The 20,834-nt window shown below is 34.8% G+C and overlaps 1 protein-coding gene across 1 annotated transcript in view; it reads right to left on the bottom strand.

Moving 5' to 3' along the window:
- Positions 1 to 20,834, bottom strand: part of LOC130448395 (sodium-dependent serotonin transporter) — a 41,981-nt gene that overhangs the window by 17,241 nt on the left and 3,906 nt on the right. The window contains exons 2-3 of the mRNA XM_056785760.1: positions 7,592 to 7,936; positions 3,563 to 3,697 (exon numbers count right to left, since the gene is read on the bottom strand). Coding sequence (XP_056641738.1) covers positions 3,563 to 3,697; positions 7,592 to 7,883 — 427 coding nt within the window. The 5' untranslated portion in view covers positions 7,884 to 7,936. The remainder of the gene's footprint in view (positions 1 to 3,562; positions 3,698 to 7,591; positions 7,937 to 20,834) is intronic.

The following is a 20,834-nucleotide window of genomic DNA, read 5'->3' on the forward strand; positions in this document are numbered from 1 at the left end:
ATAAGTGCAAACAAGTTCTAATCAAGCTATCAATAGATTTTTCAACATTCAAATAGTTGAAAGATTTTTCGAACAATGCGTTCAATTTTCTGACCGTTGTTTTCTCCAGGTAGTATTTGCGGAAGGATTTTGATTGTTCGTTGACTTCACAATTGGTTTGTAAACCCTCAACGAAAAGAGGAAGTTTCTTGAAAGAAAATTGAGAAACTAAAACATTGACGTATGAGATGGTTTTTGCAAACTGGCAAATAGAAAATCACATCTTTACATGAAAGGTGTTTTTTAGAGACAATGACAATAGTAAGACAGCTGTCAAATATACTTTGAAGGTTAGGGATAACTGAAAATCAAATGAACTTAATACTAGTAATGCCATCTATGTGTCAGCCTACGAAATTTGCGGACTCTTTCCAGGTAAATTTAATAAATGTTATAATGATATTATTTTCGTTGTTTTTGATATGAAAGGTGTTTTTAGAGGCAACCCAATATTAAGACAGCTGTCAAATATACTTGTCATTTGAAGGTTAGGGATAACTGCAAATGTATTTAATACTAGTAACTCCATCTATGTGTCAGTCTACGAATTTTGCAGACTATTTCAAGTTAAATTTAATAATGTTATAATGATATTATTTACGTTGTTTTTTATGTGAAAGGTGTTTTTTTATAGACAACCCATTTAATTGCTGATAGTTGATTATTATTAGTTTCGTTCGCCCCCAGAAATTGTTAAAATTTTTCATTCTGTTAGTCAAACTAATTTTTTTTAAATATATCAAATTGTAATAATTGTTTTATGAAAAATAATGTTTATTCAACATTAAAAATGGTCTGTCACATTTAAATAAAATGGATGGTTAACACATTCTTTCGAATCGGCTTCGTATATCGTATAAAAGACTCAAAATCCCAATGGTAATATTTCATACACCCTTTTCAGATATTCACATTTTTGTAAACTCTCGAACGTATTTCGTCTTTCTCAAAGAATCAAAGATATTCTACCTCGACGGGGATGGAAACAATAAACAATGCAAGCTTGTAAACAACAAGGGCATTAAATATATTGTCGGTGAAAGTGCTGTGCACCAGATAGAACAAAAACTAAGGTGGAAATTGTTGGAAGAAGAATTTTAAGTGTCTCATTGACTTGGAATCAATTTAGAATGAATTTTTTAACTAGCAGTTTGCTGCTTATGAACTTAGATATAAAATAAAAATTATTAATTCATCAATGTTTAAGAAATACTCATACCAAATTAAGAAATGAACTTTATTGTTTACTCCCCGTAAACATCTAATAAACCGTCAGTCCACGTGGACTCATCATCTCCTCTGTTTACCAATGAAAGCAACGAATCGTAAACATAAATGCATTTCTATTGTCCGAAGCTGTCGGAAGGCGTATGTACACAATTTCTTCGAAATATTCCTGCCAGACAGTTTGCGATAAGCAGTGGCGTGCCTTCGTGAGATTTATTTAAATCGAAAATTTCATTAAATAAATAGAAATATGACGTTCTTTGGACCGTGGGCGAATGAAAGAAAGACAATGAAATTGCACAGTGTAGTGGAAATAAAGACAAGTATGAAGTTATTAATAAAGATCTAGATATACAACAGATAAACTGTTGGGGAATACTGGAAAGAAAGTAAGCCAGTAGTCACTGGGGATCAGATCTGGACTATACCGTGGAAGAGGAAAGAAGTATCGGATGTAAAATTTACAAATATGCTAGAAACCCTTTACAAACGGCAAAAGAAGAGGGAAAAGGACATCAATGGCAAAGCATTGGTGATCAAAAGAGACGTTTTCAACAAGAAAAAAATAAAAAAGCAACAAAATAGAAAAGCTAAAAAGAACCGTCGTAGAAAAAATTTTGTACAGACCAAACAACCGCGTAAAATTAAAGACTCTTGGTACTGCAATCTTTATGATGAATATTAACAGGAAGATTTGAGGCTGTGCTTAGTTTGTTTCATCTACGTTCACGAATACTGCGCAGGTCTAGGCAAAAATGATAAAATTAAGTTTGTTTGTCCAGACTGTTCATAAACAAAAAATGTTTTATTTTGAATACATTGTTTGTTTTTAGAGTCATATAACACATCATTCAACAAGTCGTATGAATAAGAAGAATACAATCATTCCAACGCCTCTTTAACTTCTCGATGCCATACTTGAGAATTTGTCTTTTACCTCAAAATAGGCTTCAGTTTTAGCAATTACTTCTTCATTAGAGCTAAATTTTTTTACCGGCGAGCATTTTTTTTGATATCAGCGAATAGCCAATAGTTACTAGGTGCTAGATCTGGACTATACGGTGGATGAGGAAGTAATTCCTTCAATTTAACCATCGTTGCCATCAACTTATGAATCGGTTCATCGATTTGGGGATACAGAGGTTTTTTCTTCTAAATATGAGGCCGTTTTTCCTTGATTTTCGCATTCAAAGGTTCCAACATTTCTATGTAGCATTCAATATTGATTGTCTCTACCTTTTGGTGATAGTCGATGAACAATATTCCATGCGCATCCCAAAACACTAAACCTTCCAAGCTGTTTGGACGCTTCCCATGCGGTTACCCGGCTGCAGTCCACTCAGATGAAGATCGTTTTGATTCCGAAATGCAGTGATGGATCCATGTTTCATCCATTAAACATGGCCAAACACTGCTCCGAATCATCAACGTTGTTGTTTTTGATCGACTGTGAGTAAACGCGACACCCATTTCGAAAAAGGCTTTCTCATTGTAAATACACTACACACTGATATCTTTAGGACTTCAGCTATCTCGCGCAACTTCAATTTACGTTTAGAAATAACCAATTTGCGGACATTTTTGTGTTTTCTCAATTGGACGGCCAGAACGTTATGTACGTGTCTGTACGACCGCGTTTAAATTAAGCAAACCAATAAGAAATGTGTCTTTTCGATGGAGCAGAGTCTGGATAACATTTTTGAAGCCATTACTGAGCTAGTACGGTATTTTTTTTTATCAAGAAGAAATGATAAACTAACTCGCGAAATTATTTTGAATCCATTGTTTTATAAATAACAAAAATAGCTTCACTTAAATGTCTGTCATTTTGTTGTGACTAATTTAAATGTTATGACATTTTAGACATAGTCTATTGAAAGTTGGTACTTCATAAACGTCACATGGGTTTGACAATGACAACGTCATCTGTGTGTCAGTCACAAGACTTATTGAGTGATGTATTAATTTATGTTTTATTTGCGTTTGAGTTGTTATGAAGACTGAAGAATCGGTTTTTTTATGTTAATAAAAATAAAAAATAAAGAATACTTACTGGTGTTTATTTAGTATTATTAATATTATCCATGAACGTGATAACAATTGACATTGACATGACACTATTGACATATTACCAACCTATGCTGGGAATATGCCCAAGATTTTAAAAAAAATTGAAGAAAAACATAATTCCCTATATCTACTTCAGTTACTAACATTTGAATTCGGAAGTTTTCTTATATCTATAGCATTCACTTTCAATTTGTTGTGGTTCCAAATAATCGATGTATCAACTCACCTTTCAAAGCCGGGCAGATCCTTTTCCAAATGGTAAGACAACCGCTCCTGTGGAATTGTCCTAAGGCTAATTCCATATAAAATAAAGGAAGTCCTCCGAAAATCAACATAATCGTATACGGGATCAAAAAAGCACCTGAAAAATAATATTTTATATAAGAAATACGTAGAGTATGTTTCCTATTAAATTGATTATCTTAAACAAAAAGCACGAACGAAATTTGGTAGTTATTTAATAAAGAGATATTGAGAGGAAGCTAACTCAATAAGATGAGAGTATACGAGACCTGAATAGTGAGCTAATGAGCCCCTTAAGCAAACTTTACAGTTGGATTAACGCTTCTCAGGATACTGTGATCTCAATCACTGGTTTATAATATAGAATTTATGAAAACGAATTCGTTGACGTCTGTTTAAAATTAGATTCGCAGTTTTAAAGATATGACATAAATCGATATTCAATTTGTATATAGTAGCAATTTGAACGGTCTTTTATAAAAAAGAAGAAACTATTAACCTATATCAATCAATTTTATCGATTTACATGCCGAAATTATTGATAGTGGAACGGTTTCCATACTGTAAGCATTTTTATATTTCAATTCGAATTTCGCGCTCTAGAAAGGGAAATTTGAGAGGTTAGGTTGGTAACACCGATCGAAACTTGCGTCAGATAGATGACAGATCATTCTGAAAAAGTTTTTTTTAATCTATTCTGGCCATCCAAGAAAGAAGTTTACAATACAAAGATGTGATTCGTCAAAGTAGTGTACAAAATTAATTTCTTCGCAACCTCGTAAATACAAAATACTATATTTGGTACACTGTACTGTTGAGGTCATTAAAGAAAGGTAAGTAGAAGGCAATGGGGTCAATTTGTGGTGACCTAACCTAACCTTAAAATTTCACAGAAGTTTTTTATGTTTTAATTGCTTTTAAAAAATATATTTTCACGGATAATTTAATTTTAAAACTTTTTCTACTATTTCAATTTTTTGTATAAGAAATTTTGGGAGTATACACTGTAAATTCAATAAAACATCATAATCTACTTGAACTAATTACAACAATATAATACGTAAGTACTATTTACACAACAATTGTTTCAAAATATTATTTATAAGACAAAATTCCATCGACAAATTTATATAATATAATAAACAAGTTGTACAAGTCCGCATTATATTATTTAATCTTCAGAATCAGTAAATAATTTAAAAGTATAGATAAATAACAATATTATACAAAAAAAATAGTCCCTTTGAATTCCTCAATAAAATCGATTACTATATCAAATAATACTGTAAAAATAATTAATCTAAATTCGTAATATCTTTTCTATAATCATCAGGTAGATATGTTAAATTCTGTCATATGTCAAATATTCAAAATGGTAGAAGAGAAATCTTCTATACGATCTGGAGACGATGAGTCACGTTTCGGAAACAAACATTTGTCAAATACGAACATCAGTGACAACCGACATCAGATCCACGACGCCAACAAGCTACTTAATGTGAAACTAGCCTTAGAATCAATTCATCAACCAACCACTGACGTTAAATTCTGTCATATGTCAAATAATCAAAATGGTGTTCAACAAAATCGGCAATTACCTCAAATTTCCGACGGCCAAAGCTAGCGATAACACTTGTAAAAACCGTGAAGATAAAACTCAAGAAGATAAATCTTTTATACGATCTGAAGACGACGAGTCGCGTGAAGAAGAATCAGTGCGAGATGAAAGTGAAAGTCAACAAGATGAATCATCAGAAAACGAATCTTCAGACAGTATATCATCGCGAAACTTGAACAAACCATACTTTCATATATCGCTCTTTCTTTTACTTTTGATTCAATGGGGTCTTGAGGTTACTCTAAAACGTTTCGGAAACGAACATTTGTTAAATACGAACTCAGTGACAACCGACATCAGATCCACGACGCCAACAAGCTACTTAATGTGAAACTAGCCTTAGAATCAATTCATCAACCAACCACTGACGTTAAATTCTGTCATATGTCAAATAATCAAAATGGTGTTCAACAAAATCGGCAATTACCTCAAATTTCCGACGGCCAAAGCTAGCGATAACACTTGGAAAAACCGTGAAGATAAAACTCAAGAAGATAAATCTTTTATACGATCTGAAGACGACGAGTCGCGTGAAGAAGAATCAGTGCGAGATGAAAGTGAAAGTCAACAAGATGAATCATCAGAAAACGAATCTTCAGAAAGTATATCATCGCGAAACTTGAACAAACCATACTTTCATATATCGCTCTTTCTTTTACTTTTGATTCAATGGGGTCTTGAGGTTACTCTAAAACGTTTCGGAAACGAACATTTGTTAAATACGAACATCAGTGACAACCGACATCAGATCCACGACGCCAACAAGCTACTTAATGTGAAACTAGCCTTAGAATCAATTCATCAACCAACCACTGACGTTAAATTCTGTCATATGTCAAATAATCAAAATGGTGTTCAACAAAATCGGCAATTACCTCAAATTTCCGACGGCCAAAGCTAGCGATAACACTTGTAAAAACCGTGAAGATAAAACTCAAGAAGATAAATCTTTTATACGATCTGAAGACGACGAGTCGCGTGAAGAAGAATCAGTGCGAGATGAAAGTGAAAGTCAACAAGATGAATCATCAGAAAACGAATCTTCAGAAAGTATATCATCGCGAAACTTGAACAAACCATACTTTCATATATCGCTCTTTCTTTTACTTTTGATTCAATGGGGTCTTGAGGTTACTCTAAAACGTTTCGGAAACGAACATTTGTTAAATACGAACATCAGTGACAACCGACATCAGATCCACGACGCCAACAAGCTACTTAATGTGAAACTAGCCTTAGAATCAATTCATCAACCAACCACTGACGTTAAATTCTGTCATATGTCAAATAATCAAAATGGTGTTCAACAAAATCGGCAATTACCTCAAATTTCCGACGGCCAAAGCTAGCGATAACACTTGTAAAAACCGTGAAGATAAAACTCAAGAAGATAAATCTTTTATACGATCTGAAGACGACGAGTCGCGTGAAGAAGAATCAGTGCGAGATGAAAGTGAAAGTCAACAAGATGAATCATCAGAAAACGAATCTTCAGACAGTATATCATCGCGAAACTTGAACAAACCATACTTTCATATATCGCTCTTTCTTTTACTTTTGATTCAATGGGGTCTTGAGGTTACTCTAAAACGTTTCGGAAACGAACATTTGTTAAATACGAACATCAGTGACAACCGACATCAGATCCACGACGCCAACAAGCTACTTAATGTGAAACTAGCCTTAGAATCAATTCATCAACCAACCACTGACGTTAAATTCTGTCATATGTCAAATAATCAAAATGGTGTTCAACAAAATCGGCAATTACCTCAAATTTCCGACGGCCAAAGCTAGCGATAACACTTGTAAAAACCGTGAAGATAAAACTCAAGAAGATAAATCTTTTATACGATCTGAAGACGACGAGTCGCGTGAAGAAGAATCAGTGCGAGATGAAAGTGAAAGTCAACAAGATGAATCATCAGAAAACGAATCTTCAGAAAGTACATCATCGCGAAACGAAGCGACAGAGGAAGAATTGGAAGATCCTTTGGAAGTTTTAAGATCAAAATGCCGTGAAACGGAACTCGCTCAAAGATTGTCTGAAAAATATCAAGCTTGTAACGATAGAGTGAACGGGAAACGCAATACTGCTGAGACTTGTGTCGAAGAACTTTTTGATTGGTTACACGTGGTGGATAAATGTGTTGCCAAAGATATTTTTAATCATTTGAAATAAAAATATTTATGTATTCCTATTATTTTATATATATTGAACATCATACGAGCTGGTCTAGTGCTTAAAAAACTATCTGAAAGAAGAACGGGATCATACAGGTTAGAAGCAGATTTTTCTTTTTACGTGAGCTTGAACTTGAACTTATTAATAATAATTTTTTTGTTTTAAGCCAAAATCTGACGATATAAAAGGTTATAATCACTTTCACTTACCTCCTCCATTTTGATAACAAATGTAAGGAAATCTCCAAACGTTTCCTAGATCGACAGCGAAGCCAACAACCGCAAGCAAAAATTCCACTTTTTTATTCCACGTCTCGCGTCTTCTTTCGGGAGTTAAAGCCACTACAACCACTCTTGTCGCATTTTCTTTATTCTGTTTGGTATTTTTATTGTCTTTACTTTTAATCGGGGATTTCTTTTCCCCTTCACTTGGGGTTTTGAGTGGCTTGTGCGAGTTATCTGTACAATTGTGCTCTTCTTCTTCTTGTCCTGGAGCAGCCATAGCTTAACGATATGTTTTTCAAAAATGATAATCTCGGTATTGTATCAGCATGCCTGCAACAAACAAACAAAAAATCCCAATTTAGAAATGTCTTTGGTCTGGTTGTAGATTGGAGACGTAACACCAAGCGCTCTGTGCAAAATTTTCGAAACCTTGTCATTTGTGAAATTAGATTTTTGTCAAACAACAATTTTTTAAGCTAGATATAAAGGGTGTTTCAAAAATAGGTGATCTAGTCTCTAGGATAGATAGAAAATCGTAAAAAACTGTTTTTTTTACAACGCCCTTTATCTTGAAAACGGTCGACGTTACGAAAATTTTTTACTGAACAAATATTTTTCAGCTTCAGTAATATATAATGATCAGTTATTAACTTTTTATGCTGGTTTACAATACTGGTAATTAGAGGTAACAGACCCTTGTGAAGGGTTATCTACCTGATCCACCACTATCATTCATCAAACTGCTCAGTCAGCGAAAAGAGGCCAGTGCGCTGAGGATGAAACTGTCTGCTGTTTTCAAAGTTTACCGTCGTTACCAAGAAACTGGTAATTTTCTTGGAAGACACGGTTCCGGAAGCAAAACCTACACATCCGAAAGATATGACCTTTTTCAAGTCGCCAGGAGTGGCTGGACAATCAGAAAATGTCTTAAGGCAGCTAACCTTGAGTCTACAAGCCCCAAATAATCCCCAGTCCACCTACGATTTAGCGAGAACGCCCGTGGTCTTCTTAGACGAAAGCAGAGTGTGCCTGCATGGAATGAAGACTTGGAGAAAGACTCTGTACTAATTCCTTCAACTGTTAATTGGGAACAACATCGAAGACGTAGAAGAATTGCATTAGAAAAAGATGGTGGACGAAGAAATGTTCTAAAAGGGACACTTACCAAAAATGTTTCAGGGTAGAACCAACGCTTCCTTCATTCCCCATAGACTAAAGGTTAATCCTTACTGCTGTTCTAGATCTGCCACTAGGTTAGTTCGTGTTGAATATCACAGAAATAGTTACTAAAATGAAGGCACATAAAAAATCCTCTCCCAGATCTGAGGATTTTAAAAACAGGATGATTTGGGAATAAAAAGCCTGATTGGCCGTTATCGGTCACGGAAAGTTCCCAATTATGAAAAATAAATGGAATATCTTTAAATTTACCACGATTATACCACCACTGTTTCAATAAAATAACAACGATTGTTTTGAAAAGCATTTTTTGTTTATATTTCGAATTAAATCCATAAAACGATTCGTTCCAAAATGAAACTCGACAAAGTAATTCAAAGCTGATATTATACATAACAAACACCAAACCCATAATACAAATTATAAAAGCAATTTTGAGCTTATAAAAACGCAATGGTCACCTATTTTGGCGTGTCATAAACAAATGTCCTGACCCAAATAGAGTCACACACGAAATTTACAGATAGACGGCATCATAAATTTTTATGATAATTTAAATGTATTAGAAGCAGCGGTAATAACAGGGGTTGAAAAGTTCGAAGGGTAGCGTATATTCAAATACAAGTAAGGAGGCTTTTCATTTCAGCAAGAGTTTCAAATTCGGACACGAGTGCGTAGTGCTAGTGGTTGAAGGAACTAGGTGTTTTTCAGCGTAATCTCCTTTCAGCTCCATACACTTTTCCCAAGTTCAATAAGTGCGATACCCTTTATATAATAAGAATAGTAAAGCACCTCAAAATGTTGGAAAATCTAAGACCACGGAACCATTTTCCCAAGTCTGTAAGCCTACATTCGGGAAATAACATCGTAACGTAGTTGGTAGGTTGGTAGCTTGACAGTTGACTTTGGAAATATTATTTTCAGACGACGCCATCTGGAAGTTGTTCGTTCTGTATTCATTTACATACCGAAAGTTGCGTATTGTGTGTTCCATGTAGTGAAAGTGACATTTCCGTATTGTAAAACACTTTCGGGACGCTCTGGAGTAACTCTGGAGTGACTATAGCCACTTCAATGTTGACAGTTGACAGTTTAACTTCGATGATTTTGCATAACCTTAAATTTGGAAAAGTTCTACTTTATGGTCTACGTTCTCGATGATTAAAAGTACTCTCCCAATAAGATGTTCACATGAACAAATATCCAAAGCTCATCAATTTCCTGAAGCAACAAAACAAAAGGTACACTGTAAAAAAATCAAAAACTTTAACCAGAAAATATAATAGAATTCTTGGTAATTATCTAGATTAGGTTACACCCCTCCGATTTCGTTAAAATTTTAGTATGTTATAAAGAAAGTTACGCTGAATGAGAATATATATACATATAGGATGTGAAAATCCTCTCTTCAGGTACTTTTTTGCGTTTAAAGAATCAAATAATTGTAATGATTTTTCAGTGATTGTAATATTTAAATTCATCGTTGAAACCTAACCTAACCTAACCTAACCTAAAAATATCATGAAATAGATTTCGATAACAGCAGCCCCTGCATGTGATTGGATTTCATTTTGTAGAAACGTGTGTAGGTTGGGTTAGGTTAGATTTCAACGATTAATTTAAATATTACAATCACTGAGAAAATCATTACAATTATTTGATTCTTTAAACGCAAAAAGTACCTGAAGGGATGATTTCCACGCCCTATATGTATATATATTCTCATTCAGCGTAACTTTATTTATAACATACTAAAATTTTAACGAAATCGGAGTGGTGTAACCTAATCTAGATAATTACCAAATTCTTGTTACATTCTTTATGCATCGTTTAAAAAATGTTGTGTACACCTCGGCTGAAATACTACTTTGTTGGACTCGTCTGTTGCTCGCCTCGCTTCGCTCGTCTCGCAATTTCCATACTCGTCCAACAAAGTAACACTTTCAATCCTTGGCATACAAATAAGTATTGAATTTGAAATTTTGATTGCTGTAGTCAGAAAAAATTAACTTAAACGCAAAAATAACTGGCTGGCAACTAACAAATAGACAGAAGAAAAATATAGAGGCTGTGGAAATGGACTACTTAAGAAGATATCCAAAACGGAATGAAGATGTGCGTCGAAGGACAGGTTGAGTTCAGACTAAGCAACTGCTCTGGTACGGACATGTGATGAGGATGGAGCAGAAAAGGTTATCGAAGAAAGAATTGATGTATCAACCGCGGAATAGAAGGAGACGAGGAAGACCCTCAAGTACCCTCAAGGAAGGAATCGAGCAAAAAATGAAAGACAGAGCTATCCAAGAAAACGAGTGGATAGATATAATAGTGTAGCGTACGAAATGCGAGATGCTTCAGGACCAGCGTGTATATATAAGTCTAAAAAACTCACCCTATAAGCGGAATATAGGGTAATTTACACCACCAGAATTGCGGGGCGACGCCTATACAGCCATAAATACTTTACTACCTGTTAATTCAAAAAACAAATATGAAAAAGGATATGAAAAATTTATGGCTTGGTGTTTGGATAAAAGGGACAATATTATTACAAAAAAAAAGTGTTCATTCCTTTTTTTCATGCCACAAGTAAAAGTTATTGTGAAACAATAATGTGGAAGACTTATTTCCATGTTAAATCCGATGTTGAATATTATGCGTCGTTCAGTCAGCTGTCAAAATGAAACTGTTTTCAAGCATACCAACCTGTGAAATTCAAAATGGTGAAAATGAAATGGTGTGCACTGCAACATTGAACGACAAGTTATACATCTTGGATAAAGAAGTGGCTCGTTTAATTTAAAATTCTCAAAATTGTCATAATGCTTCTCTGTGGCGAATGGGCCATTTGAATGTTTCAGATGTGAAGAAGCTGCCCGGTTGTACAGACGATGTGACTCTGACCCAGGGGCTAAGTAATGTCACATGCACACATTGTATGGAAGGTAGACCCCTTTCAATAATGTTGGTTCTAGAGCAAAAAAACCACTTGAGCTCATATATTCCGTCCTTGTGGAAAATACATCATTTGGAGGTATGAAATACTTTATTACTTGAATTGATGACTGCATACGAATGGTCAATGTATATTTTCTCAAAGACAAGTTAAATATTTAAAGATTTCAAGTTGAAAGTAGGGAATGAATTGAATCACAAGATAAAAAAGGTTCGCACAGATAATGCAACAATAACATTGACAAGTTCTTATCAAGGTATAATTCATCAGACCTCTACTCCTTACACTCCCCAACAAAACTGCATCAGCCCTGATTTGAATACCAGAGCTCTCTAGAACCATTATCGTAGGATTATACTCCTCCGGTAAGCCTGCTAACATCAAAGTGCCAAACCACTCATCATTGACATCAAATCCAATGTTACGCAGTTTGTGAATAGTGTTCATTATCTTACTAATATAGTCCTCAACATTATTTGTTGACTCCAGTGTAGTATTTATCATATCTTTAAGTAGACCACGCTTATCATTAAATAAAATCTTTGTGGTAATAAAACATACATTTAATTCCATACCACAACTACGCATTATTTTTTTTTTAGACGACGCCATCTTAAAGTTGTTCGTTCTGTATTCATTTATACACCGAAAGTTGCGTTTTGAGTGTTTCATGTAGTGAAAGTGACAGTTCCGTACTGCAAAACACTTTCGGGACGCTCTGGAGTGACTCTGGAGTCACTATAGCCACTTCAATATTGACAGTTGACAGTTTAACTTCGATGATTTTGCATAACCTTAAATTTTTAATTTTCCGAAATTATTTGTTTTGTCTAAATTAGTAGTAAAGTAGTAAATGAGTAACAATGAATGATGATGAAAAAGAAACACATCTACAGAAATTCCATCAACATCTATAATCTATATCCAATCCAATAAATATTAATAATTGTCCTGGAGGTACAATCAATTTTGCAAATAATTAATAAATTGATATTGACATTTACATTATATTGTTCAATAATTAAAATGTTTATAATTCTCTATTATTTATTTTCTTTCCTCAGTGTAATTGAAAAAGTTTTGGATCTTATGCGTCGTCTAAAAAATGTTGTGTACGCCGCGAGATTAAGAATGTTATTCTAATACCGAAACAGAGATTTTTCCAATAGAATTTGATTTAATTATTAAATATAATTGTCCTTGAGGGTAATACAACGATTCTAGCGACCATGCAATTTTTCTATACCACTGTGGTAGTTCGATTTGTCTTGAGCTTCAGTTTAGGCGTTAATCTCTTCATCAGCGCAAAATTATGTCTCTATTGAGGTCAGAGAACAGAAAAAAATTGGGGAGAGGGGCAAATCTGGAGAATATGGTGGATGCCAATCGAAGGCAAATTCGTGCAGTTTTGTCATCGTTTTTATTGATTTGTTTTTCCATGATTTCGTCATTCAAATATACGTTACGCAATAGTTACCATGTGTATCCCATAATATTGATGCCATAATCTCGCCAAATCGATGGTTGAGTGGTTTGGGGTTCATATGAGCGGTTGTCAAAATCTTTTTGACATCCAAATGTTCATGCAATATTGAATGTGAAATTAATACCCAAATATGCCTCAATATCACGCAATGTCACATGACGATGTTGCAATTTAAGTTTACGCACACCAAAATGAATATTTCAAGTATTTGAAAACAACTCAAATAGCACAACAAGTTTTGAGTACATTCACCAATAAAAATGTCAAACTTTGATTTGACATATTCACGTCAGTGTTGCCAATATTTCAAAAGTTGAGTAGGAATCCTCTTGTATACCCTGTAATAGTAGGAAATATTTAATTTTTATTCCCATTCACTGGACTATTACAGAAGTCATTCAATTTTTGAAAACCGTTTCTTATATCTCGTTTAATGGTTCAAGTCGCGAACTTTCACGACGCTACGATGCCAATTCGACACGTTTTGACGACGATACGTTTAAAAAAAAAAAACTTAGAACAAGTCACGATTTTCTTGGAGATAAGAGAAACTTTTAGTTTGTTACTGGCAGATTCTTGAGATAAATTTCTTCGTTATCTATATCAAACTGACACTTTGTACAATTATTTCAAGAACTCCGTTGAATTGTGATTTTCAAAAGTTATAGTAAAAAAATAACGAGACTTTATTGAGAGCAGAATATTAAGTGATGAGAATGTACTGTAAAAACGATTCACTGATAACATTATAACTTGCGCGGATCTATGATGGTGTAGGGGATCTCTACAGAATTAAAGGAACCCTGGACAGAAATGGTTACCATTACATATTAAAAACGCATGCTAAGCCTTCTGGGATGCGCCTAATGACCCAAAGCGCACATATAAACTTTGTCTCAACTATTTAAAAAATAAAAAAGATCGTGGTGAATTAGAAATAATGAAATGGCCCCCCCAATCTCCGGATCTGAATCCAATAGAATTATTGTGGGATGAACTGGATCGGAAAGTTAGAAAATTGCGTCCCACTTCTTTGGATGGTCTTTGGAAGGATCTTCAAACGTCTTGGAGTAATATACCAAAATGTGTGTTAAAAAAAAACTTATAAAAAGAATGTCACGTGTATTTAAAAAATTAGTGGCGGCTTCTTTGATGAAAAGAAAACGTAGAAGTATAAAATTGAAGAGACAATGTTCATAGTTTCAATCGTTGAATGTTATCTTGCAATATTTTTGAAATAAAACTTGTTTTAACTTTTAATTTTTGGAAAAATTATAGAAGAAAAGATCTAAAATCAAGGAACATTTAGAGCATATATAATATATATATATATATATATATATATATATATATATATATATATATATATATATATATATACGAGGGTTGTCTGAAAACTTCCCGACCTAACAAAGAAACAACATATTCTCCTTATAAATACAGGGTGCGGCAGCATAACTCCCTCGGCCCATTAGATCACCGGAGAACATTGAGTTAGTTAGAACTTCAGTGTTGCGATCACCACGGCGTTCTGCGCGCAAACATGCGTCTGCCCTTGGACTTTCCGATCGTTCTGTGAGGAGAATACTTCATGATGATCTTCATTTTCATCCATACAAGATGGCAATTGTGCAGGAACTTTCTGAACGTGACTTCAATTCTCGGAGGAACGCGTGTGAGGTTTTTCTGGAAGTCGTTCCTGAGGACGCTATTGTTTTTTTTAGTGATGAAGCCCATTTTCATTTGTGTGGATCCGTAAACAAACAAAACATGCGCTACTGGGCTGATACCAATCCTCGACAATTGCATCAACGGCCTTTGCATTCACCTAAAGTCACAGTGTGGTGTGCAATTTACTCACGTGGAATTATTGGTCCCTGGTTCTTTGAGGAAAATGAAGTCACAGTGACAGTGAATTCGCACCAGTATGTAAACATGTTACAGGAATTTTTTTTTCCCACGGCTAGATGAGTTGGACTTAGGGGACACTTGGTTCCAACAAGACGGAGCAACGGCACACACTTCAAGAACATCGATGGCTGTTTTGAGGGAACACTTCCCAGAGCGCCTTATCTCAATTAGGGGCGATTTGGAGTGGCCAGCCCGCTCTCCCGATTTGACCCCTTGTGATTATTTCCTATGGGGTTTTTTGAAATCCCGTGTGTATGTGAACCGTCCAAGGACCCTACAAGATTTGAAGACGAACATCCAGGAAGAAATTGCCAACATAACGCCTGCTATCCTGGCAAGAGTCATGACAAACGCCAGAAATCGGTTTACTCAGTGTATGGAGAATGGGGGACGTCACCTAACTGATTTGATCTTCAAAACTCAGTAAAACAAAACTTTATGTATGTGCCTGTATTATAAAAAACGAATAAAAATTTTCTGATTCATACAATAAGTTTTATTAACTTTTGAAAAAAGGAAGTTATGCTGCCGCACCCTGTATATAGATTTGTCCTTGCTCTAACCTCTTTACCACTAGACATTACTCAAAGTTTCTTCTAACCAAATCTGTTGGGCATTTTATTGGTAGCGCCTCAAAATTCAACAGAAAAATATCAGTTTTTGTCATTCACGTTTAAAACCTTTTCAAATTGTCACTTTTCCGTTAAATTCTATAAGTAGTTCAGAGTTATCATTAATTATTTTTGCGGAATTACCTTTGAACGTTAGTTTACAGCTGAATCGTGTAAAATGTCACGCAAAACTTTGATTCTCTCGACTTATTTTGTTATATTTGCAGTGAATATACACATAACAAAAAAAAGATTATTAAACTTTAATTCAGAAGTTCGAAAGTGCATATTTCAACCTGGATATTCGCAACCAGGATAAATTTTGAGTGTCCCACATCTGCTGTATCTCATGTCGCAGAAATTTGACCGGTTGGTTTGATCTACAATATTCAGTAATGCCTATTGATATGGCGCGAATCTACCAATCACATAAGCAACTGTTATTTTTGCTTCACCAATAGCTTTACAAAAAAATTGAAGCATACGGTTAAATACGCGGAGGTGTCTTCTGTAACAAAAACAATCCCTCATTCGGAAGAAGCTCCTGGGCCTCCTCCAATTTACGGTGTTGAATGAACTTCAAGCAGGTCTAAAAACGAAGAATTTGAATCAGAATTCACATCACCTGTCAGTCCTCAAGCACCACATTTGATTAACCAATTGGATTTCCCCAAAGAAAAAGCTGAAGTATTATGTTCAAGGCTGAAACTGTGGAATCTGCTTGAGACGGGAGTTAAAGTTAGCCTGTACTATAAGCTTCACAGATTTTTTTTTAAAGAGAACGACTGGATGTATTGTAATGACATTCAGGGCTTGATGTTAAAACATAAGTCAGAGGATGGAGACTCTTTATTGACTCCTTAAACTCAAGTCTAAAGGCTGTACTGCTCCATTTCATCACTTCCTTCAGCTTACGGAGATCATTTACATTCGACATTATAAAACTAGTGTTAGAGAAGAAACAGCAGCCCATAGAGGAAAATCCCAAGGGCCCAAGCTTAGCACAGGCCTGGCCCAACTATGTAGAACTCTAGGTCAAACTTGTAAGTCAGGCTTGGCCCAGTCTTGGTAAAACTCTGGAGTGATAACGATGGACTAAGCTTGGTTACCAAGACTGGGCCATGCTTAAATGCCAGGGCTGGGCCAACCTTAACTGTGAGGCCAGAAATGCCAAGACTTATTCATTACATAACTTTTTTTTCTTTATCTTTAATTATTTTTTATTCAATAAGATTTTTTTTTATTCTAAAAATAAGCAAACATAAATTTTCATATTTAATCTTACTCTTACTGATATTAAAACATAAAGTATCCCAGCCTTGGCCCGAGCTTGGGTAATCATTGATATGGCCGAAGCTGAGTTAATACAGATACGCCGAAGATAGGCTTCCCAGGACTAGCCCAGGCTTGGCCCCTTTGTCAACTCTTGGGTTTCCTGTATGGGAGACATCAATGGTTAATATTCGAAAGTTTTTACTTTGGTTTCAGGACTACAAACTGGCTAAATGAAAAATTGTTGCTTTTTATGCGAGTGGAACAGCCGACAGACAAATGTAAGAACAATATGGCCGCCAAGAACTGTTTACGTTTCTAAATAGAACGATTTGGTGTACTATAATGACAAGAAGGGTTTTGAAGACTCTTAATTGAATAAATCTCCATCACTACCCTCAGCTTACGGAGATTATTTAAAAAAGCATACGACATTAAAAAACTAGAAAAAATCGAGCTTGTTGTAAACGATTAACCCCTCGTATCTATTATATTATAATACAACCGCGTAAATCTTCAACTTTCAGATTCGTATATCTCAAAAAAAAATAGCACAAAAATCATATTTCATTGTGCAAATAACGAAATATCCTCAAGGGCATAATCAGATTTCCCTTTTACATACACGCGTATTTGCTTAGGCATAGATCTTTGAAACATTCAGCTCTGAATTTAATCTCTATATACAGCTATTAAAAACGGAAGGGACTAAATCCATTAAAAAAATCATATTAAACTCAATCGCTACTTATATTTTCATGAGCTAAACGTCGATTTCATTTTGGGTATATATTTTACAGTTCACGTTACATAAAAATTGATACACGTCATCAATCGTATATTCGTTGACATATATATGTCACCGTAAAATTGGAAATACCTTTATTTTATAATCTATCTCGCGAGATTGTGAACCGTAATATTATTGCTTACAATTTAACGCATTATTTTTCAGTAGATTCTAATCTAATCTAATCACAATCTTACAAATCCGACAATATCCGAAGGTTGCTACTGATTGGTCGGCCTTGCAGTAGACCGTTGCTTCACAATCTTACAAATGTCACGTTATCAACTGTCCGAAGGCTGTCCCTGATTGGTCGGCCTTACAGTAGACCGTTGCTTAACCCAACCTAATTGGTTGGTTACTCACAAATTCATTTTACTTTCGCAACAATTTCATAAGAGTTATTTTCATCGCGAAATCAATTTACAATCAGCACAACACTGTTCGTTTACATTTTCACAATTTGACGGTTTTTCCTGAAAGATTATAATCTACAGAAAAATAATGCGTTAAATTATAAACAATATATTACGGTTCACAATCTTTTGACAGTTCACAATCTCGAGATATAGATTATAACCTAAGATTATTCACAATTTTACAGTAACAAACACAACAATCACTCGTTAGTTTTGTATGAACTCGAACAGTTCGGAGCGGTCTGTTCAAAATATTTCAAGGTGCAAATTTATTTTGACGTTCGACATTGGCTTGGAACTACAGATGAGGTCACGTGGCGCACTTTTGTCTGAAGCGTCATTTTAAATTAATGCAGCGTTCGAAATTGTACCACGTGATTTCAATTGGCGCTATAACTCAGCATCGAGCGTCAAATGTTTAATTTGAGGTTATATTTTTCTAAAATAGGATTTGTTATTCAGTATTTTTATTAAAAGTTTTAAATAATGCGAAACTTATGAAGAAATCCGCTTTCTCAATATCGGTGTCAAGCCAATACCATTTGAATCATAATCATCCATGTCTTGCTGATGTACATTTGGTGCTAGTAAAATATCAGCTGCTGTCATTGACAACTTTGACAAACGCCATCTATGCTTCTTTTTCTTCTTCAGTTCAATCTTTGTCCATGGCTTTTACAAAATTTTTGATTGGCCTTAATTTGATGTGCAAAGGTGATATTATCTTTTCGGGGTTAACTAAAGGTTCAATTCTCACATTTTTTGTCTCAGTTCTTGGCAGCCAAATTGTTCTTACATTTCCACTCGCATAAAAAGCAACAGTTTTTCGTTTAGCCAACTTTCGAATCTGCACAGATTAACCATTGGTGTCTGTTGTATCTTCTCCAACACTAGTTTTATAACGTAGAAGGTTTCTTCTAAATGAACTCCGTAAGCTAAAGATAGTGATGAAAATTTATTTCCGTTATGGAGCAGTACAGCCTTTAGACTTGACTTTGAGGAATCAATAAAGAGTCTCCATCCTCTGACGTACTTTAACTCCCGCCTCAAGCAGATTCCACTGTTCCAGTCTTGAACATAATACTTCGGCTTTTTCTTTGGGGAAATCCAAATCTCTTATGAGATTATTAAGCTCCAATCAAATGTGGTGGTTGAGGACTGACAATTGATGTAAATTCTGATTCAAATTCTTCGTTTTTAGACCTGCTTAAACTTCATTCAACACCGTAAATTGGAGGAGGCCCAGGAGCTTCTTCCGAATGAGGGATTGTTTTTGTTACAGAAGACACCTCCGCGTATTTAACCGTATGCTTCAATTTCTTCGAAGAGCTATTGGTGAAGCAAAAATAACAGTTGCTTATGTGATTATTGAATATTGTAGATCAAACCAACCGGTCAAATTTCTGTGACATGAGATACAGCAGATGTGTGACACCAAATCTTCATCCAGGTTGAAATATGCAAGATGAACTTCTTAATTAAAGTGTAATAACCTTTTTTTTGTTATGTAGGTGTATATTAACCGCAAAATAACAAAATAAGTCGAAAGAATTCAGATCTGGTTCGAGTAACTTTGAGTTTTGTCTGACAAAAAATTTTAGAGAGATTGCTCAAATCTTCAGGTTGAAGTCGGAAACTTTTCAGTCAACCCTCGTACTGTATTTAGATCTGTTGTCCAAATAACCTGTCATTAATCTGTATACCAGTAGTTATTTATGTTCCAGCTTTATTTTCAATTAGTTCCATAGAAAAAGAAACACTTTCTACTTTATTCTCTTCCAATTTTATTATATTACGTAATTCACCATCTGGTTAAGTTAGTCTCAAGTTAAACGGACGAAAGGAACGTTGAAGGGCCTCGATCTTAAAGGACAATCGTTATATCTTTGTAACTGATTTCAAACAAAACAGAAGATTCAATGAGTCTGTTCTATATTCAGCCATCCGTGAAATCGCTAAGATAAAGATGTAAAGATTTAATAGATATTCATTTGAAAATTCAACGGGAAAACCGATTATTTTGTAGCTAGTGATGTAATATTATGTTACGTGTAACAAGAGTTGTAAGTAACGAAGTGAAAAATTTTATGCACGAAGCCGTGCCGTGGGTGTAGAAGAGACATGTGTAGAAAGAAAACAACTGGTATAGTACCGGCATGGTTGGCATAATGACAGAAGAAAGATTAACAAAGAAAATAATGAGATTAATAATACCACCAAACTATATAAAACGTAAACGAACGAGGACTAAAGAGACGAAAACTACAACAATATAAATAGAAAACAATGACAAATGGGGATCGGGCAACGCCGCATGACGTTCTAACCAAGGTTACTAGTAATAGAAGGTTTGTGACAATGACAAGATGCGCAGTAGACAAGTGACGTCACCGGTTCTTCACAGCTGTGAACGACAGTTAGAAATATATTCGTTTGTATAAACAGATAAGCAAGAGATAACACACATCCTCATATTTCGAACATAATGTTAGTGAGGTTCTAGTCAAAATAAAAATATAAATAAAACAAAAATGTAAACATAATGACGTAGCTGGTTCTCTAGCAGCTGATCGTTTGTTTACGAAAACATGCGCATGTCACGAACCT

This window comes from Diorhabda sublineata, chromosome 8 (assembly GCF_026230105.1).
Source record: "Diorhabda sublineata isolate icDioSubl1.1 chromosome 8, icDioSubl1.1, whole genome shotgun sequence".
Lineage (NCBI taxonomy): Eukaryota > Metazoa > Arthropoda > Insecta > Coleoptera > Chrysomelidae > Diorhabda > Diorhabda sublineata.